At 50.6% G+C, this 14,675-nt stretch overlaps 1 protein-coding gene across 1 annotated transcript in view; it reads right to left on the bottom strand.

Moving 5' to 3' along the window:
• LOC140728907 (complement component C7-like) overlaps positions 1-14,675 on the bottom strand; it is a 101,630-nt gene that overhangs the window by 46,605 nt on the left and 40,350 nt on the right. The window contains 1 exon segment of the mRNA XM_073047995.1: positions 275-433. Within this exon segment, the coding sequence (XP_072904096.1) occupies positions 275-433 (159 nt within the window).

The raw sequence follows: 14,675 nt of genomic DNA, 5'->3' as shown, positions 1-14,675 counted from the left end.
GGAGAGGGTAATTGTGACCGGCCATCCCTTCTCCCATATACTCCAGCACACCCCAACCCTCCCTCTCCCCACCCACACCCCTCCCTGCTCACCCTGGAACAGTCTGGGGTGCAACCCCATCGCCCTCCCTGAGCACAGTCCGGAGAACGCCCGCCAGCCCACTGGGATTCCCCCTTCTATTCCTCGTGGATCAGCCTGGATTCACGATCCCATTCCCATTCCCCGCACATCCCTCTTTCTCACATCGTGACGGTGGGGGGTTGGCTGGGGCTACCTTTGACTTCTGGTTGTTTTTGTCTCTGAACGTGTTGTGTGCCTTGTTGTAGCTGGAGAAAGTGCTGCGACCCGAGGCAGAGTACGAGCCCGACTCCTGCTTCATGTAGGACCAACTACTCTCGTAGGCTTGGAAATTGAAATCATTCTTCACCTGCACCTAGAACCAGGAGTGCGAGGGTTAAACCACACCACCTCGAACCTCAGAAAGGCACATTCAGAGTAATCAGAATCGGGTTCAATATCACTGGCATAGGTCGTCAGATAGTATGCTTTGCAGCAGCAGTACGCAGAAATACGTAATAATAATTACTATTATAAATATAATTGGCATCATTATGTGCCATGTTGACGTGGGCAGCCATGGTCTTTCCGTGACCATGATTGTTCTTGGCAGATTTTTCTACAGAAGTGGTTTGCCATTGCCTTCTGGGCTGTGTCTTTACAAGCCGGGTGACCCCCAGCCATCATCAATACTCTTCAGAGATTGTCTGCCTGGCGTCGGTGGTCACATAACCAGGACTTGTGACCTGCACCGGCTGCTCATACGACCATCCACCACCAGCTCCCGTGGCTTCTCGTGACCCTGATAAGGGTGGGGGGGACGGGGACTTAGCAAGTACTACTCCCTACCCAAAGGTGGCCTGCAGGCTAGTGGAGGGAAGGTGAAGATGTATGTGCAAAAAAAGAGAAAAATAAGTGAGGTCGTGTTCATGGGTTCACTGCCCACTGAGAAATCTGATAGCAGAGGGGAAGAAGCTGTCCCTGAAACATTCAGTGTGTTTCTTCAGGCTCCTGTACCTCCTCCCTGATGGTAGCAATGAGAAGAGGGCATGTCCTGGGTGATGGGATCCTTAATGATGGATGCCTCCCGTTTTGAAGATGTCCCCAGTGTTGAGGAAGCTCGTGCCCATAATGGAGCTGGCTGAGTTTTCAACTTTCTGCAGATTTTTCCAACCCTGTGTGAGTATACAGTTGTGGGTGTAGAGTGGAGCAGTGGGCTAAACACACAGTCTGTACGTTGTGGGTGTAGAGTGGAGCAGTGGGCTAAACACACAGTCTGTACGTTGTGGGTGTAGAGTGGAGCAGTGGGCTAAACACACAGTCTGTACGTTGTGGGTGTAGAGTGGAGCAGTGGGCTAAACACACAGTCTGTACGTTGTGGGTGTAGAGTGGAGCAGTGGGCTAAACACACAGTCTGTACGTTGTGGGTGTAGAGTGGAGCAGTGGGCTAAACACACAGTCTGTACGTTGTGGGTGTAGAGTGGAGCAGTGGTGTAAACACACAGTCTGTACGTTGTGGGTGTAGAGTGGAGCAGTGGGCTAAACACACAGTCTGTACGTTGTGGGTGTAGAGTGGAGCAGTGGGCTAAACACACAGTCTGTACGTTGTGGGTGTAGAGTGGAGCAGTGGGCTAAACACACAGTCTGTACGTTGTGGGTGTAGAGTGGAGCAGTGGGCTAAACACACAGTCTATACATTGTGGGTGTAGAGTGGAGCAGTGGGCTAAACACACAGTCTGTACGTTGTGGGTGTAGAGTGGAGCAGTGGGCTAAACACACAGTCTGTACGTTGTGGGTGTAGAGTGGAGCAGTGGGCTAAACACACAGTCTGTACGTTGTGGGTGTAGAGTGGAGCAGTGGGCTAAACACACAGTCTGTACGTTGTGGGTGTAGAGTGGGGCAGTGGGCTAAACACACAGTCTGTACGTTGTGGGTGTAGAGTGGAGCAGTGGGCTAAACACACAGTCTGTACGTTGTGGGTGTAGAGTGGAGCAGTGGGCTAAACACACAGTCTGTACGTTGTGGGTGTAGAGTGGAGCAGTGGGCTAAACACACAGTCTGTACGTTGTGGGTGTAGAGTGGAGCAGTGGGCTAAACACACAGTCTGTACGTTGTGGGTGTAGAGTGGAGCAGTGGGCTAAACACACAGTCTGTACGTTGTGAGTGTAGAGTGGAGCAGTGGTGTAAACACACAGTCTGTACGTTGTGGGTGTAGAGTGGAGCAGTGGGCTAAACACACAGTCTGTACATTGTGGGTGTAGAGTGGAGCAGTGGGCTAAACACACAGTCTGTACGTTGTGGGTGTAGAGTGGAGCAGTGGGCTAAACACACAGTCTGTACATTGTGGGTGTAGAGTGGAGCAGTAGGCTGAACACACAGTCTATACATTGTGGGTGTAGAGTGGAGCAGTGGGCTAAACACACAGTCTGTACGTTGTGGGTGTAGAGTGGAGCAGTGGGCTGAACACACAGTCTATACATTGTGGGTGTAGAGTGGAGCAGTGGGCTAAACACACAGTCTGTACGTTGTGGGTGTAGAGTGGAGCAGTGGGCTAAACACACAGTCTGTACGTTGTGGGTGTAGAGTGGAGCACTGGGCTGAACACACAGTCTATACATTGTGGGTGTAGAGTGGAGCAGTGGGCTAAACACACAGTCTGTACGTTGTGGGTGTAGAGTGGAGCAGTGGGCTAAACACACAGTCTGTACGTTGTGGGTGTAGAGTGGAGCAGTGGGCTAAACACACAGTCTGTACATTGTGGGTGTAGAGTGGAGCAGTGGGCTAAACACACAGTCTGTACGTTGTGGGTGTAGAGTGGAGCAGTGGGCTAAACACACAGTCTGTACGTTGTGGGTGTAGAGTGGAGCAGTGGGCTAAACACACAGTCTGTACGTTGTGGGTGTAGAGTGGAGCAGTGGGCTAAACACACAGTCTGTATGTTGTGGGTGTAGAGTGGGGCAGTGGGCTAAACACACAGTCTGTACGTTGTGAGTGTAGAGTGGAGCAGTGGGCTAAACACACAGTCTGTACGTTGTGGGTGTAGAGTGGAGCAGTGGGCTAATCACACAGTCTATACATTGTGGGTGTAGAGTGGAGCAGTGGGCTAAACACACAGTCTGTACGTTGTGGGTGTAGAGTGGGGCAGTGGGCTAAACACACAGTCTGTACGTTGTGGGTGTAGAGTGGAGCAGTGGGCTAAACACACAGTCTGTACGTTGTGGGTGTAGAGTGGAGCAGTGGGCTAAACACACAGTCTGTACGTTGTGGGTGTAGAGTGGAGCAGTGGGCTAAACACACAGTCTGTACGTTGTGGGTGTAGAGTGGAGCAGTGGGCTAAACACACAGTCTGTACATTGTGAGTGTAGAGTGGAGCAGTGGGCTAAACACACAGTCTGTACGTTGTGAGTGTAGAGTGGAGCAGTGGGCTAAACACACAGTCTGTACGTTGTGGGTGTAGAGTGGAGCAGTGGGCTAAACACACAGTCTGTACGTTGTGGGTGTAGAGTGGGGCAGTGGGCTAAACACACAGTCTGTACGTTGTGGGTGTAGAGTGGAGCAGTGGGCTAAACACACAGTCTGTACATTGTGAGTGTAGAGTGGAGCAGTGGGCTAAACACACAGTCTGTACGTTGTGAGTGTAGAGTGGAGCAGTGGGCTAAACACACAGTCTGTACATTGTGGGTGTAGAGTGGAGCAGTGGGCTAAACACACAGTCTGTACATTGTGAGTGAAGAGTGGAGCAGTGGGCTAAACACACAGTCTGTACATTGTGGGTGTAGAGTGGAGCAGTGGGCTAAACACACAGTCTGTACATTGTGAGTGTAGAGTGGAGCAGTGGGCTAAACACACAGTCTGTACATTGTGGGTGTAGAGTGGAGCAGTGGGCTAAACACACAGTCTGTACACTGTGAGTGTAGAGTGGAGCAGTGGGCTAAACACACAGTCTGTACGTTGTGAGTGTAGAGTGGAGCAGTGGGCTAAACACACAGTCTGTACGTTGTGAGTGTAGAGTGGAGCAGTGGGCTAAACACACAGTCTGTACGTTGTGAGTGTAGAGTGGAGCAGTGGGCTAAACACACAGTCTGTACGTTGTGGGTGTAGAGTGGGGCAGTGGGCTAAACACACAGTCTGTACGTTGTGGGTGTAGAGTGGAGCAGTGGGCTAAACACACAGTCTGTACGTTGTGGGTGTAGAGTGGAGCAGTGGGCTAAACACACAGTCTGTACGTTGTGGGTGTAGAGTGGATCAGTGGGCTAAACACACAGTCTGTACGTTGTCAGTGTAGAGTGGAGCAGTGGGCTAATCACACAGTCTATACATTGTGGGTGTAGAGTGGAGCAGTGGGCTAAACACACAGTCTGTACATTGTGAGTGTAGAGTGGAGCAGTGGGCTAAACACACAGTCTGTACATTGTGAGTGTAGAGTGGAGCAGTGGGCTAAACACACAGTCTGTACATTGTGGGTGTAGAGTGGAGCAGTGGGCTAAACACACAGTCTGTACGTTGTGGGTGTAGAGTGGAGCAGTGGGCTAAACACACAGTCTGTACGTAGTGAGTGTAGAGTGGAGCAGTGGGCTAAACACACAGTCTGTACATTGTGAGTGTAGAGTGGAGCAGTGGGCTAAACACACAGTCTGTACGTTGTGAGTGTAGAGTGGAGCAGTGGGCTAAACACACAGTCTGTACGTTGTGGGTGTAGAGTGGATCAGTGGGCTAAACACACAGTCTGTACGTTGTGAGTGTAGAGTGGAGCAGTGGGCTAAACACACAGTCTGTACATTGTGAGTGTACAGTGGAGCAGTGGACTAAACACACAGTCTGTACGTTGTGGGTGTAGAGTGGAGCAGTGGGCTAAACACACAGTCTGTACGTTGTGGGTGTAGAGTGGAGCAGTGGGCTAAACACACAGTCTGTACGTTGTGGGTGTAGAGTGGAGCAGTGGGCTAAACACACAGTCTGTACGTTGTGGGTGTAGAGTGGATCAGTGGGCTAAACACACAGTCTGTACGTTGTCAGTGTAGAGTGGAGCAGTGGGCTAATCACACAGTCTATACATTGTGGGTGTAGAGTGGAGCAGTGGGCTAAACACACAGTCTGTACATTGTGAGTGTAGAGTGGAGCAGTGGGCTAATCACACAGTCTATACATTGTGGGTGTAGAGTGGAGCAGTGGGCTAAACACACAGTCTGTACGTTGTGAGTGTAGAGTGGAGCAGTGGGCTAAACACACAGTCTGTACGTTGTGGGTGTAGAGTGGAGCAGTGGGCTAAACACACAGTCTGTACGTTGTGGGTGTAGAGTGGAGCAGTGGGCTAAACACACAGTCTGTACGTTGTGGGTGTAGAGTGGAGCAGTGGGCTAAACACACAGTCTGTACGTTGTGAGTGTAGAGTGGAGCAGTGGGCTAAACACACAGTCTGTACGTTGTGGGTGTAGAGTGGAGCAGTGGGCTAAACACACAGTCTGTACGTTGTGAGTGTAGAGTGGAGCAGTGGGCTAAACACACAGTCTGTACGTTGTGGGTGTAGAGTGGAGCAGTGGGCTAAACACACAGTCTGTACGTTGTGGGTGTAGAGTGGAGCAGTGGGCTAAACACACAGTCTGTACGTTGTGGGTGTAGAGTGGAGCAGTGGGCTAAACACACAGTCTGTACGTTGTGAGTGTAGAGTGGAGCAGTGGGCTAAACACACAGACTGTACGTAGTGAGTGTAGAGTGGAGCAGTGGGCTAAACACACAGTCTGTACGTTGTGAGTGTAGAGTGGAGCAGTGGGCTAAACACACAGTCTGTACGTTGTGGGTGTAGAGTGGAGCAGTGGGCTAAACACACAGTCTGTACGTTGTGAGTGTAGAGTGGAGCAGTGGGCTAAACACACAGTCTGTACATTGTGAGTGTAGAGTGGAGCAGTGGGCTAAACACACAGTCTGTACGTAGTGAGTGTAGAGTGGAGCAGTGGGCTAAACACAGCCTGTACGTTGTGAGTGTAGAGTGGAGCAGTGGGCTAAACACACAGTCTGTACGTTGTGAGTGTAGAGTGGAGCAGTGGGCTAAACACACAGTCTGTACGTTGTGGGTGTAGAGTGGATCAGTGGGCTAAACACACAGTCTGTACATTGTGAGTGTAGAGTGGAGCAGTGGGCTAAACACACAGTCTGTACGTTGTGGGTGTAGAGTGGAGCAGTGGGCTAAACACACAGTCTGTACGTTGTGAGTGTAGAGTGGAGCAGTGGGCTAAACACACAGTCTGTACGTTGTGAGTGTAGAGTGGAGCAGTGGGCTAATCACACAGTCTATACATTGTGGGTGTAGAGTGGAGCAGTGGGCTAATCACACAGTCTATACATTGTGGGTGTAGAGTGGAGCAGTGGGCTAATCACACAGTCTATACATTGTGGGTGTAGAGTGGAGCAGTGGGCTAAACACACAGTCTGTACGTTGTGAGTGTACAGTGGAGCAGTGGGCTAAACACACAGTCTGTACGTTGTGGGTGTAGAGTGGAGCAGTGGGCTAAACACACAGTCTGTACATTGTGGGTGTAGAGTGGGGCAGTGGGCTAAACACACAGTCTGTACGTTGTGAGTGTAGAGTGGAGCAGTGGGCTAAACACACAGTCTGTACGTTGTGGGTGTAGAGTGGAGCAGTGGGCTAAACACACAGTCTGTACGTTGTGGGTGTAGAGTGGAGCAGTGGGCTAAACACACAGTCTGTACGTAGTGAGTGTAGAGTGGAGCAGTGGGCTAAACACACAGTCTGTACGTTGTGAGTGTAGAGTGGAGCAGTGGGCTAAACACACAGTCTGTACGTTGTGGGTGTAGAGTGGAGCAGTGGGCTAAACACACAGTCTGTACGTTGTGAGTGTAGAGTGGAGCAGTGGGCTAAACACACAGTCTGTACATTGTGAGTGTAGAGTGGAGCAGTGGGCTAAACACACAGTCTGTACGTTGTGAGTGTAGAGTGGAGCAGTGGGCTAAACACACAGTCTGTACGTTGTGAGTGTAGAGTGGAGCAGTGGGCTAAACACACAGTCTGTACGTAGTGAGTGTAGAGTGGAGCAGTGGGCTAAACACACAGTCTGTACGTTGTGAGTGTAGAGTGGAGCAGTGGGCTAAACACACAGTCTGTACGTTGTGGGTGTAGAGTGGAGCAGTGGGCTAAACACACAGTCTGTACGTAGTGAGTGTAGAGTGGAGCAGTGGGCTAAACACACAGTCTGTACGTTGTGAGTGTAGAGTGGAGCAGTGGGCTAAACACACAGTCTGTACGTTGTGGGTGTAGAGTGGAGCAGTGGGCTAAACACACAGTCTGTACATTGTGAGTGTAGAGTGGAGCAGTGGGCTAAACACACAGTCTGTACGTAGTGAGTGTAGAGTGGAGCAGTGGGCTAAACACACAGTCTGTACGTTGTGAGTGTATAGTGGAGCAGTGGGCTAAACACACAGTCTGTACGTTGTGGGTGTAGAGTGGAGCAGTGGGCTAAACACACAGTCTGTACGTTGTGAGTGTAGAGTGGAGCAGTGGGCTAAACACACAGTCTGTACGTTGTGAGTGTAGAGTGGAGCAGTGGGCTAAACACACAGTCTGTACATTGTGGGTGTAGAGTGGAGCAGTGGGCTAAACACACAGTCTGTACGTTGTGGGTGTAGAGAGAGTGGAGCAGTGGGCTAAACACACAGTCTGTACGTTGTGGGTGTAGAGTGGAGCAGTGGGCTAAACACACAGTCTGTACATTGTGGGTGTAGAGTGGAGCAGTGGGCTAAACACACAGTCTGTACATTGTGGGTGTAGAGTGGAGCAGTGGGCTAAACACACAGTCTGTACGTTGTGAGTGTAGAGTGGAGCAGTGGGCTAAACACACAGTCTGTACGTTGTGAGTGTACAGTGGAGCAGTGGGCTAAACACACAGTCTGTACGTTGTGGGTGTAGAGTGGAGCAGTGGGCTAAACACACAGTCTGTACGTTGTGGGTGTAGAGTGGAGCAGTGGTGTAAACACACAGTCTGTACGTTGTGAGTGTAGAGTGGAGCAGTGGGCTAAACACACAGTCTGTACGTTGTGAGTGTAGAGTGGAGCAGTGGGCTAAACACACAGTCTGTACGTTGTGAGTGTAGAGTGGAGCAGTGGGCTAAACACACAGTCTGTACGTTGTGAGTGTAGAGTGGAGCAGTGGGCTAAACACACAGTCTGTACGTTGTGGGTGTAGAGTGGAGCAGTGGGCTAAACACACAGTCTGTACGTTGTGGGTGTAGAGTGGAGCAGTGGGCTAAACACACAGTCTGTACGTTGTGAGTGTAGAGTGGAGCAGTGGGCTAAACACAGTCTGTACGTTGTGAGTGTAGAGTGGAGCAGTGGGCTAAACACACAGTCTGTACGTTGTGAGTGTATAGTGGAGCAGTGGGCTAAACACACAGTCTGTACGTTGTGGGTGTAGAGTGGAGCAGTGGGCTAAACACACAGTCTGTACGTTGTGAGTGTAGAGTGGAGCAGTGGGCTAAACACACAGTCTGTACGTTGTGAGTGTAGAGTGGAGCAGTGGGCTAAACACACAGTCTGTACGTTGTGAGTGTAGAGTGGAGCAGTGGGCTAAACACAGTCTGTACGTTGTGAGTGTAGAGTGGAGCAGTGGGCTAAACACACAGTCTGTACGTTGTGGGTGTAGAGTGGAGCAGTGGGCTAAACACACAGTCTGTACGTTGTGAGTGTAGAGTGGAGCAGTGGGCTAAACACACAGTCTGTACGTTGTGGGTGTAGAGTGGAGCAGTGGGCTAAACACACAGTCTGTACGTTGTGAGTGTAGAGTGGAGCAGTGGGCTAAACACACAGTCTGTACGTTGTGGGTGTAGAGTGGAGCAGTGGGCTAAACACACAGTCTGTACGTTGTGAGTGTAGAGTGGAGCAGTGGGCTAAACACACAGTCTGTACGTTGTGGGTGTAGAGTGGAGCAGTGGGCTAAACACACAGTCTGTACGTTGTGGGTGTAGAGTGGAGCAGTGGGCTAAACACACAGTCTGTACGTTGTGGGTGTAGAGTGGAGCAGTGGGCTAAACACACAGTCTGTACGTTGTGGGTGTAGAGTGGATCAGTGGGCTAAACACACAGTCTGTACGTTGTCAGTGTAGAGTGGAGCAGTGGGCTAATCACACAGTCTATACATTGTGGGTGTAGAGTGGAGCAGTGGGCTAAACACACAGTCTGTACATTGTGAGTGTAGAGTGGAGCAGTGGGCTAAACACACAGTCTGTACATTGTGAGTGTAGAGTGGAGCAGTGGGCTAAACACACAGTCTGTACATTGTGGGTGTAGAGTGGAGCAGTGGGCTAAACACACAGTCTGTACGTTGTGGGTGTAGAGTGGAGCAGTGGGCTAAACACACAGTCTGTACGTAGTGAGTGTAGAGTGGAGCAGTGGGCTAAACACACAGTCTGTACATTGTGAGTGTAGAGTGGAGCAGTGGGCTAAACACACAGTCTGTACGTTGTGAGTGTAGAGTGGAGCAGTGGGCTAAACACACAGTCTGTACGTTGTGGGTGTAGAGTGGATCAGTGGGCTAAACACACAGTCTGTACGTTGTGAGTGTAGAGTGGAGCAGTGGGCTAAACACACAGTCTGTACATTGTGAGTGTACAGTGGAGCAGTGGACTAAACACACAGTCTGTACGTTGTGGGTGTAGAGTGGAGCAGTGGGCTAAACACACAGTCTGTACGTTGTGGGTGTAGAGTGGAGCAGTGGGCTAAACACACAGTCTGTACGTTGTGGGTGTAGAGTGGAGCAGTGGGCTAAACACACAGTCTGTACGTTGTGGGTGTAGAGTGGATCAGTGGGCTAAACACACAGTCTGTACGTTGTCAGTGTAGAGTGGAGCAGTGGGCTAATCACACAGTCTATACATTGTGGGTGTAGAGTGGAGCAGTGGGCTAAACACACAGTCTGTACATTGTGAGTGTAGAGTGGAGCAGTGGGCTAATCACACAGTCTATACATTGTGGGTGTAGAGTGGAGCAGTGGGCTAAACACACAGTCTGTACGTTGTGAGTGTAGAGTGGAGCAGTGGGCTAAACACACAGTCTGTACGTTGTGGGTGTAGAGTGGAGCAGTGGGCTAAACACACAGTCTGTACGTTGTGGGTGTAGAGTGGAGCAGTGGGCTAAACACACAGTCTGTACGTTGTGGGTGTAGAGTGGAGCAGTGGGCTAAACACACAGTCTGTACGTTGTGAGTGTAGAGTGGAGCAGTGGGCTAAACACACAGTCTGTACGTTGTGGGTGTAGAGTGGAGCAGTGGGCTAAACACACAGTCTGTACGTTGTGAGTGTAGAGTGGAGCAGTGGGCTAAACACACAGTCTGTACGTTGTGGGTGTAGAGTGGAGCAGTGGGCTAAACACACAGTCTGTACGTTGTGGGTGTAGAGTGGAGCAGTGGGCTAAACACACAGTCTGTACGTTGTGGGTGTAGAGTGGAGCAGTGGGCTAAACACACAGTCTGTACGTTGTGAGTGTAGAGTGGAGCAGTGGGCTAAACACACAGACTGTACGTAGTGAGTGTAGAGTGGAGCAGTGGGCTAAACACACAGTCTGTACGTTGTGAGTGTAGAGTGGAGCAGTGGGCTAAACACACAGTCTGTACGTTGTGGGTGTAGAGTGGAGCAGTGGGCTAAACACACAGTCTGTACGTTGTGAGTGTAGAGTGGAGCAGTGGGCTAAACACACAGTCTGTACATTGTGAGTGTAGAGTGGAGCAGTGGGCTAAACACACAGTCTGTACGTAGTGAGTGTAGAGTGGAGCAGTGGGCTAAACACAGCCTGTACGTTGTGAGTGTAGAGTGGAGCAGTGGGCTAAACACACAGTCTGTACGTTGTGAGTGTAGAGTGGAGCAGTGGGCTAAACACACAGTCTGTACGTTGTGGGTGTAGAGTGGATCAGTGGGCTAAACACACAGTCTGTACATTGTGAGTGTAGAGTGGAGCAGTGGGCTAAACACACAGTCTGTACGTTGTGGGTGTAGAGTGGAGCAGTGGGCTAAACACACAGTCTGTACGTTGTGAGTGTAGAGTGGAGCAGTGGGCTAAACACACAGTCTGTACGTTGTGAGTGTAGAGTGGAGCAGTGGGCTAATCACACAGTCTATACATTGTGGGTGTAGAGTGGAGCAGTGGGCTAATCACACAGTCTATACATTGTGGGTGTAGAGTGGAGCAGTGGGCTAATCACACAGTCTATACATTGTGGGTGTAGAGTGGAGCAGTGGGCTAAACACACAGTCTGTACGTTGTGAGTGTACAGTGGAGCAGTGGGCTAAACACACAGTCTGTACGTTGTGGGTGTAGAGTGGAGCAGTGGGCTAAACACACAGTCTGTACATTGTGGGTGTAGAGTGGGGCAGTGGGCTAAACACACAGTCTGTACGTTGTGAGTGTAGAGTGGAGCAGTGGGCTAAACACACAGTCTGTACGTAGTGAGTGTAGAGTGGAGCAGTGGGCTAAACACACAGTCTGTACGTTGTGAGTGTAGAGTGGAGCAGTGGGCTAAACACACAGTCTGTACGTTGTGGGTGTAGAGTGGAGCAGTGGGCTAAACACACAGTCTGTACGTTGTGAGTGTAGAGTGGAGCAGTGGGCTAAACACACAGTCTGTACATTGTGAGTGTAGAGTGGAGCAGTGGGCTAAACACACAGTCTGTACGTTGTGAGTGTAGAGTGGAGCAGTGGGCTAAACACACAGTCTGTACGTTGTGAGTGTAGAGTGGAGCAGTGGGCTAAACACACAGTCTGTACGTAGTGAGTGTAGAGTGGAGCAGTGGGCTAAACACACAGTCTGTACGTTGTGAGTGTAGAGTGGAGCAGTGGGCTAAACACACAGTCTGTACGTTGTGGGTGTAGAGTGGAGCAGTGGGCTAAACACACAGTCTGTACGTTGTGAGTGTAGAGTGGAGCAGTGGGCTAAACACACAGTCTGTACATTGTGAGTGTAGAGTGGAGCAGTGGGCTAAACACACAGTCTGTACGTAGTGAGTGTAGAGTGGAGCAGTGGGCTAAACACACAGTCTGTACGTTGTGAGTGTATAGTGGAGCAGTGGGCTAAACACACAGTCTGTACGTTGTGGGTGTAGAGTGGAGCAGTGGGCTAAACACACAGTCTGTACGTTGTGAGTGTAGAGTGGAGCAGTGGGCTAAACACACAGTCTGTACATTGTGGGTGTAGAGTGGAGCAGTGGGCTAAACACACAGTCTGTACGTAGTGAGTGTAGAGTGGAGCAGTGGGCTAAACACACAGTCTGTACATTGTGGGTGTAGAGAGAGTGGAGCAGTGGGCTAAACACACAGTCTGTACGTTGTGGGTGTAGAGTGGAGCAGTGGGCTAAACACACAGTCTGTACATTGTGGGTGTAGAGTGGAGCAGTGGGCTAAACACACAGTCTGTACATTGTGGGTGTAGAGTGGAGCAGTGGGCTAAACACACAGTCTGTACGTTGTGAGTGTAGAGTGGAGCAGTGGGCTAAACACACAGTCTGTACGTTGTGAGTGTAGAGTGGAGCAGTGGGCTAAACACACAGTCTGTACGTTGTGAGTGTACAGTGGAGCAGTGGGCTAAACACACAGTCTGTACGTTGTGGGTGTAGAGTGGAGCAGTGGGCTAAACACACAGTCTGTACGTTGTGGGTGTAGAGTGGAGCAGTGGTGTAAACACACAGTCTGTACGTTGTGAGTGTAGAGTGGAGCAGTGGGCTAAACACACAGTCTGTACATTGTGAGTGTAGAGTGGAGCAGTGGGCTAATCACACAGTCTATACATTGTGGGTGTAGAGTGGAGCAGTGGGCTAAACACACAGTCTGTACGTTGTGAGTGTAGAGTGGAGCAGTGGGCTAAACACACAGTCTGTACGTTGTGGGTGTAGAGTGGAGCAGTGGGCTAAACACACAGTCTGTACGTTGTGGGTGTAGAGTGGAGCAGTGGGCTAAACACACAGTCTGTACGTTGTGAGTGTAGAGTGGAGCAGTGGGCTAAACACAGTCTGTACGTTGTGAGTGTAGAGTGGAGCAGTGGGCTAAACACACAGTCTGTACGTTGTGAGTGTATAGTGGAGCAGTGGGCTAAACACACAGTCTGTACGTTGTGGGTGTAGAGTGGAGCAGTGGGCTAAACACACAGTCTGTACGTTGTGAGTGTAGAGTGGAGCAGTGGGCTAAACACACAGTCTGTACGTTGTGAGTGTAGAGTGGAGCAGTGGGCTAAACACACAGTCTGTACGTTGTGAGTGTAGAGTGGAGCAGTGGGCTAAACACAGTCTGTACGTTGTGAGTGTAGAGTGGAGCAGTGGGCTAAACACACAGTCTGTACGTTGTGAGTGTATAGTGGAGCAGTGGGCTAAACACACAGTCTGTACGTTGTGGGTGTAGAGTGGAGCAGTGGGCTAAACACACAGTCTGTACGTTGTGAGTGTAGAGTGGAGCAGTGGGCTAAACACACAGTCTGTACGTTGTGGGTGTAGAGTGGAGCAGTGGGCTAAACACACAGTCTGTACGTTGTGAGTGTAGAGTGGAGCAGTGGGCTAAACACACAGTCTGTACGTTGTGGGTGTAGAGTGGAGCAGTGGGCTAAACACACAGTCTGTACGTTGTGAGTGTAGAGTGGAGCAGTGGGCTAAACACACAGTCTGTACGTTGTGGGTGTAGAGTGGAGCAGTGGGCTAAACACACAGTCTGTACGTTGTGGGTGTAGAGTGGAGCAGTGGGCTAAACACACAGTCTGTACGTTGTGGGTGTAGAGTGGAGCAGTGGGCTAAACACACAGTCTGTACGTTGTGAGTGTAGAGTGGAGCAGTGGGCTAAACACACAGTCTGTACGTTGTGAGTGTAGAGTGGAGCAGTGGGCTAAACACACAGTCTGTACGTTGTGGGTGTAGAGTGGAGCAGTGGGCTAAACACACAGTCTGTACGTTGTGAGTGTAGAGTGGAGCAGTGGGCTAAACACACAGTCTGTACGTTGTGGGTGTAGAGTGGATCAGTGGGCTAAACACAGCCTGTACGTTGTGAGTGTAGAGTGGAGCAGTGGGCTAAACACACAGTCTGTACGTTGTGAGTGTAGAGTGGAGCAGTGGGCTAAACACACAGTCTGTACGTTGTGGGTGTAGAGTGGAGCAGTGGGCTAAACACACAGTCTGTACGTTGTGAGTGTAGAGTGGAGCAGTGGGCTAAACACACAGTCTGTACGTTGTGAGTGTAGAGTGGAGCAGTGGGCTAAACACACAGTCTATACATTGTGGGTGTACAGTGGAGCAGTGGGCTAAACACACAGTCTGTACGTTGTGGGTGTAGAGTGGAGCAGTGGGCTAAACACACAGTCTGTACGTTGTGGGTGTAGAGTGGAGCAGTGGTGTAAACACACAGTCTGTACGTTGTGAGTGTAGAGTGGAGCAGTGGGCTAAACACACAGTCTGTACATTGTGAGTGTAGAGTGGAGCAGTGGGCTAATCACACAGTCTATACATTGTGGGTGTAGAGTGGAGCAGTGGGCTAAACACACAGTCTGTACGTTGTGAGTGTAGAGTGGAGCAGTGGGCTAAACACACAGTCTGTACGTTGTGGGTGTAGAGTGGAGCAGTGGGCTAAACACACAGTCTGTACGT

The sequence above is a fragment of the Hemitrygon akajei genome, chromosome 6, assembly GCF_048418815.1.
Source record: "Hemitrygon akajei chromosome 6, sHemAka1.3, whole genome shotgun sequence".
Lineage (NCBI taxonomy): Eukaryota > Metazoa > Chordata > Chondrichthyes > Myliobatiformes > Dasyatidae > Hemitrygon > Hemitrygon akajei.
The sequence above is the reverse complement of the archived record's forward strand: the minus strand, read 5'-3'. Positions and strand labels throughout refer to the sequence as shown.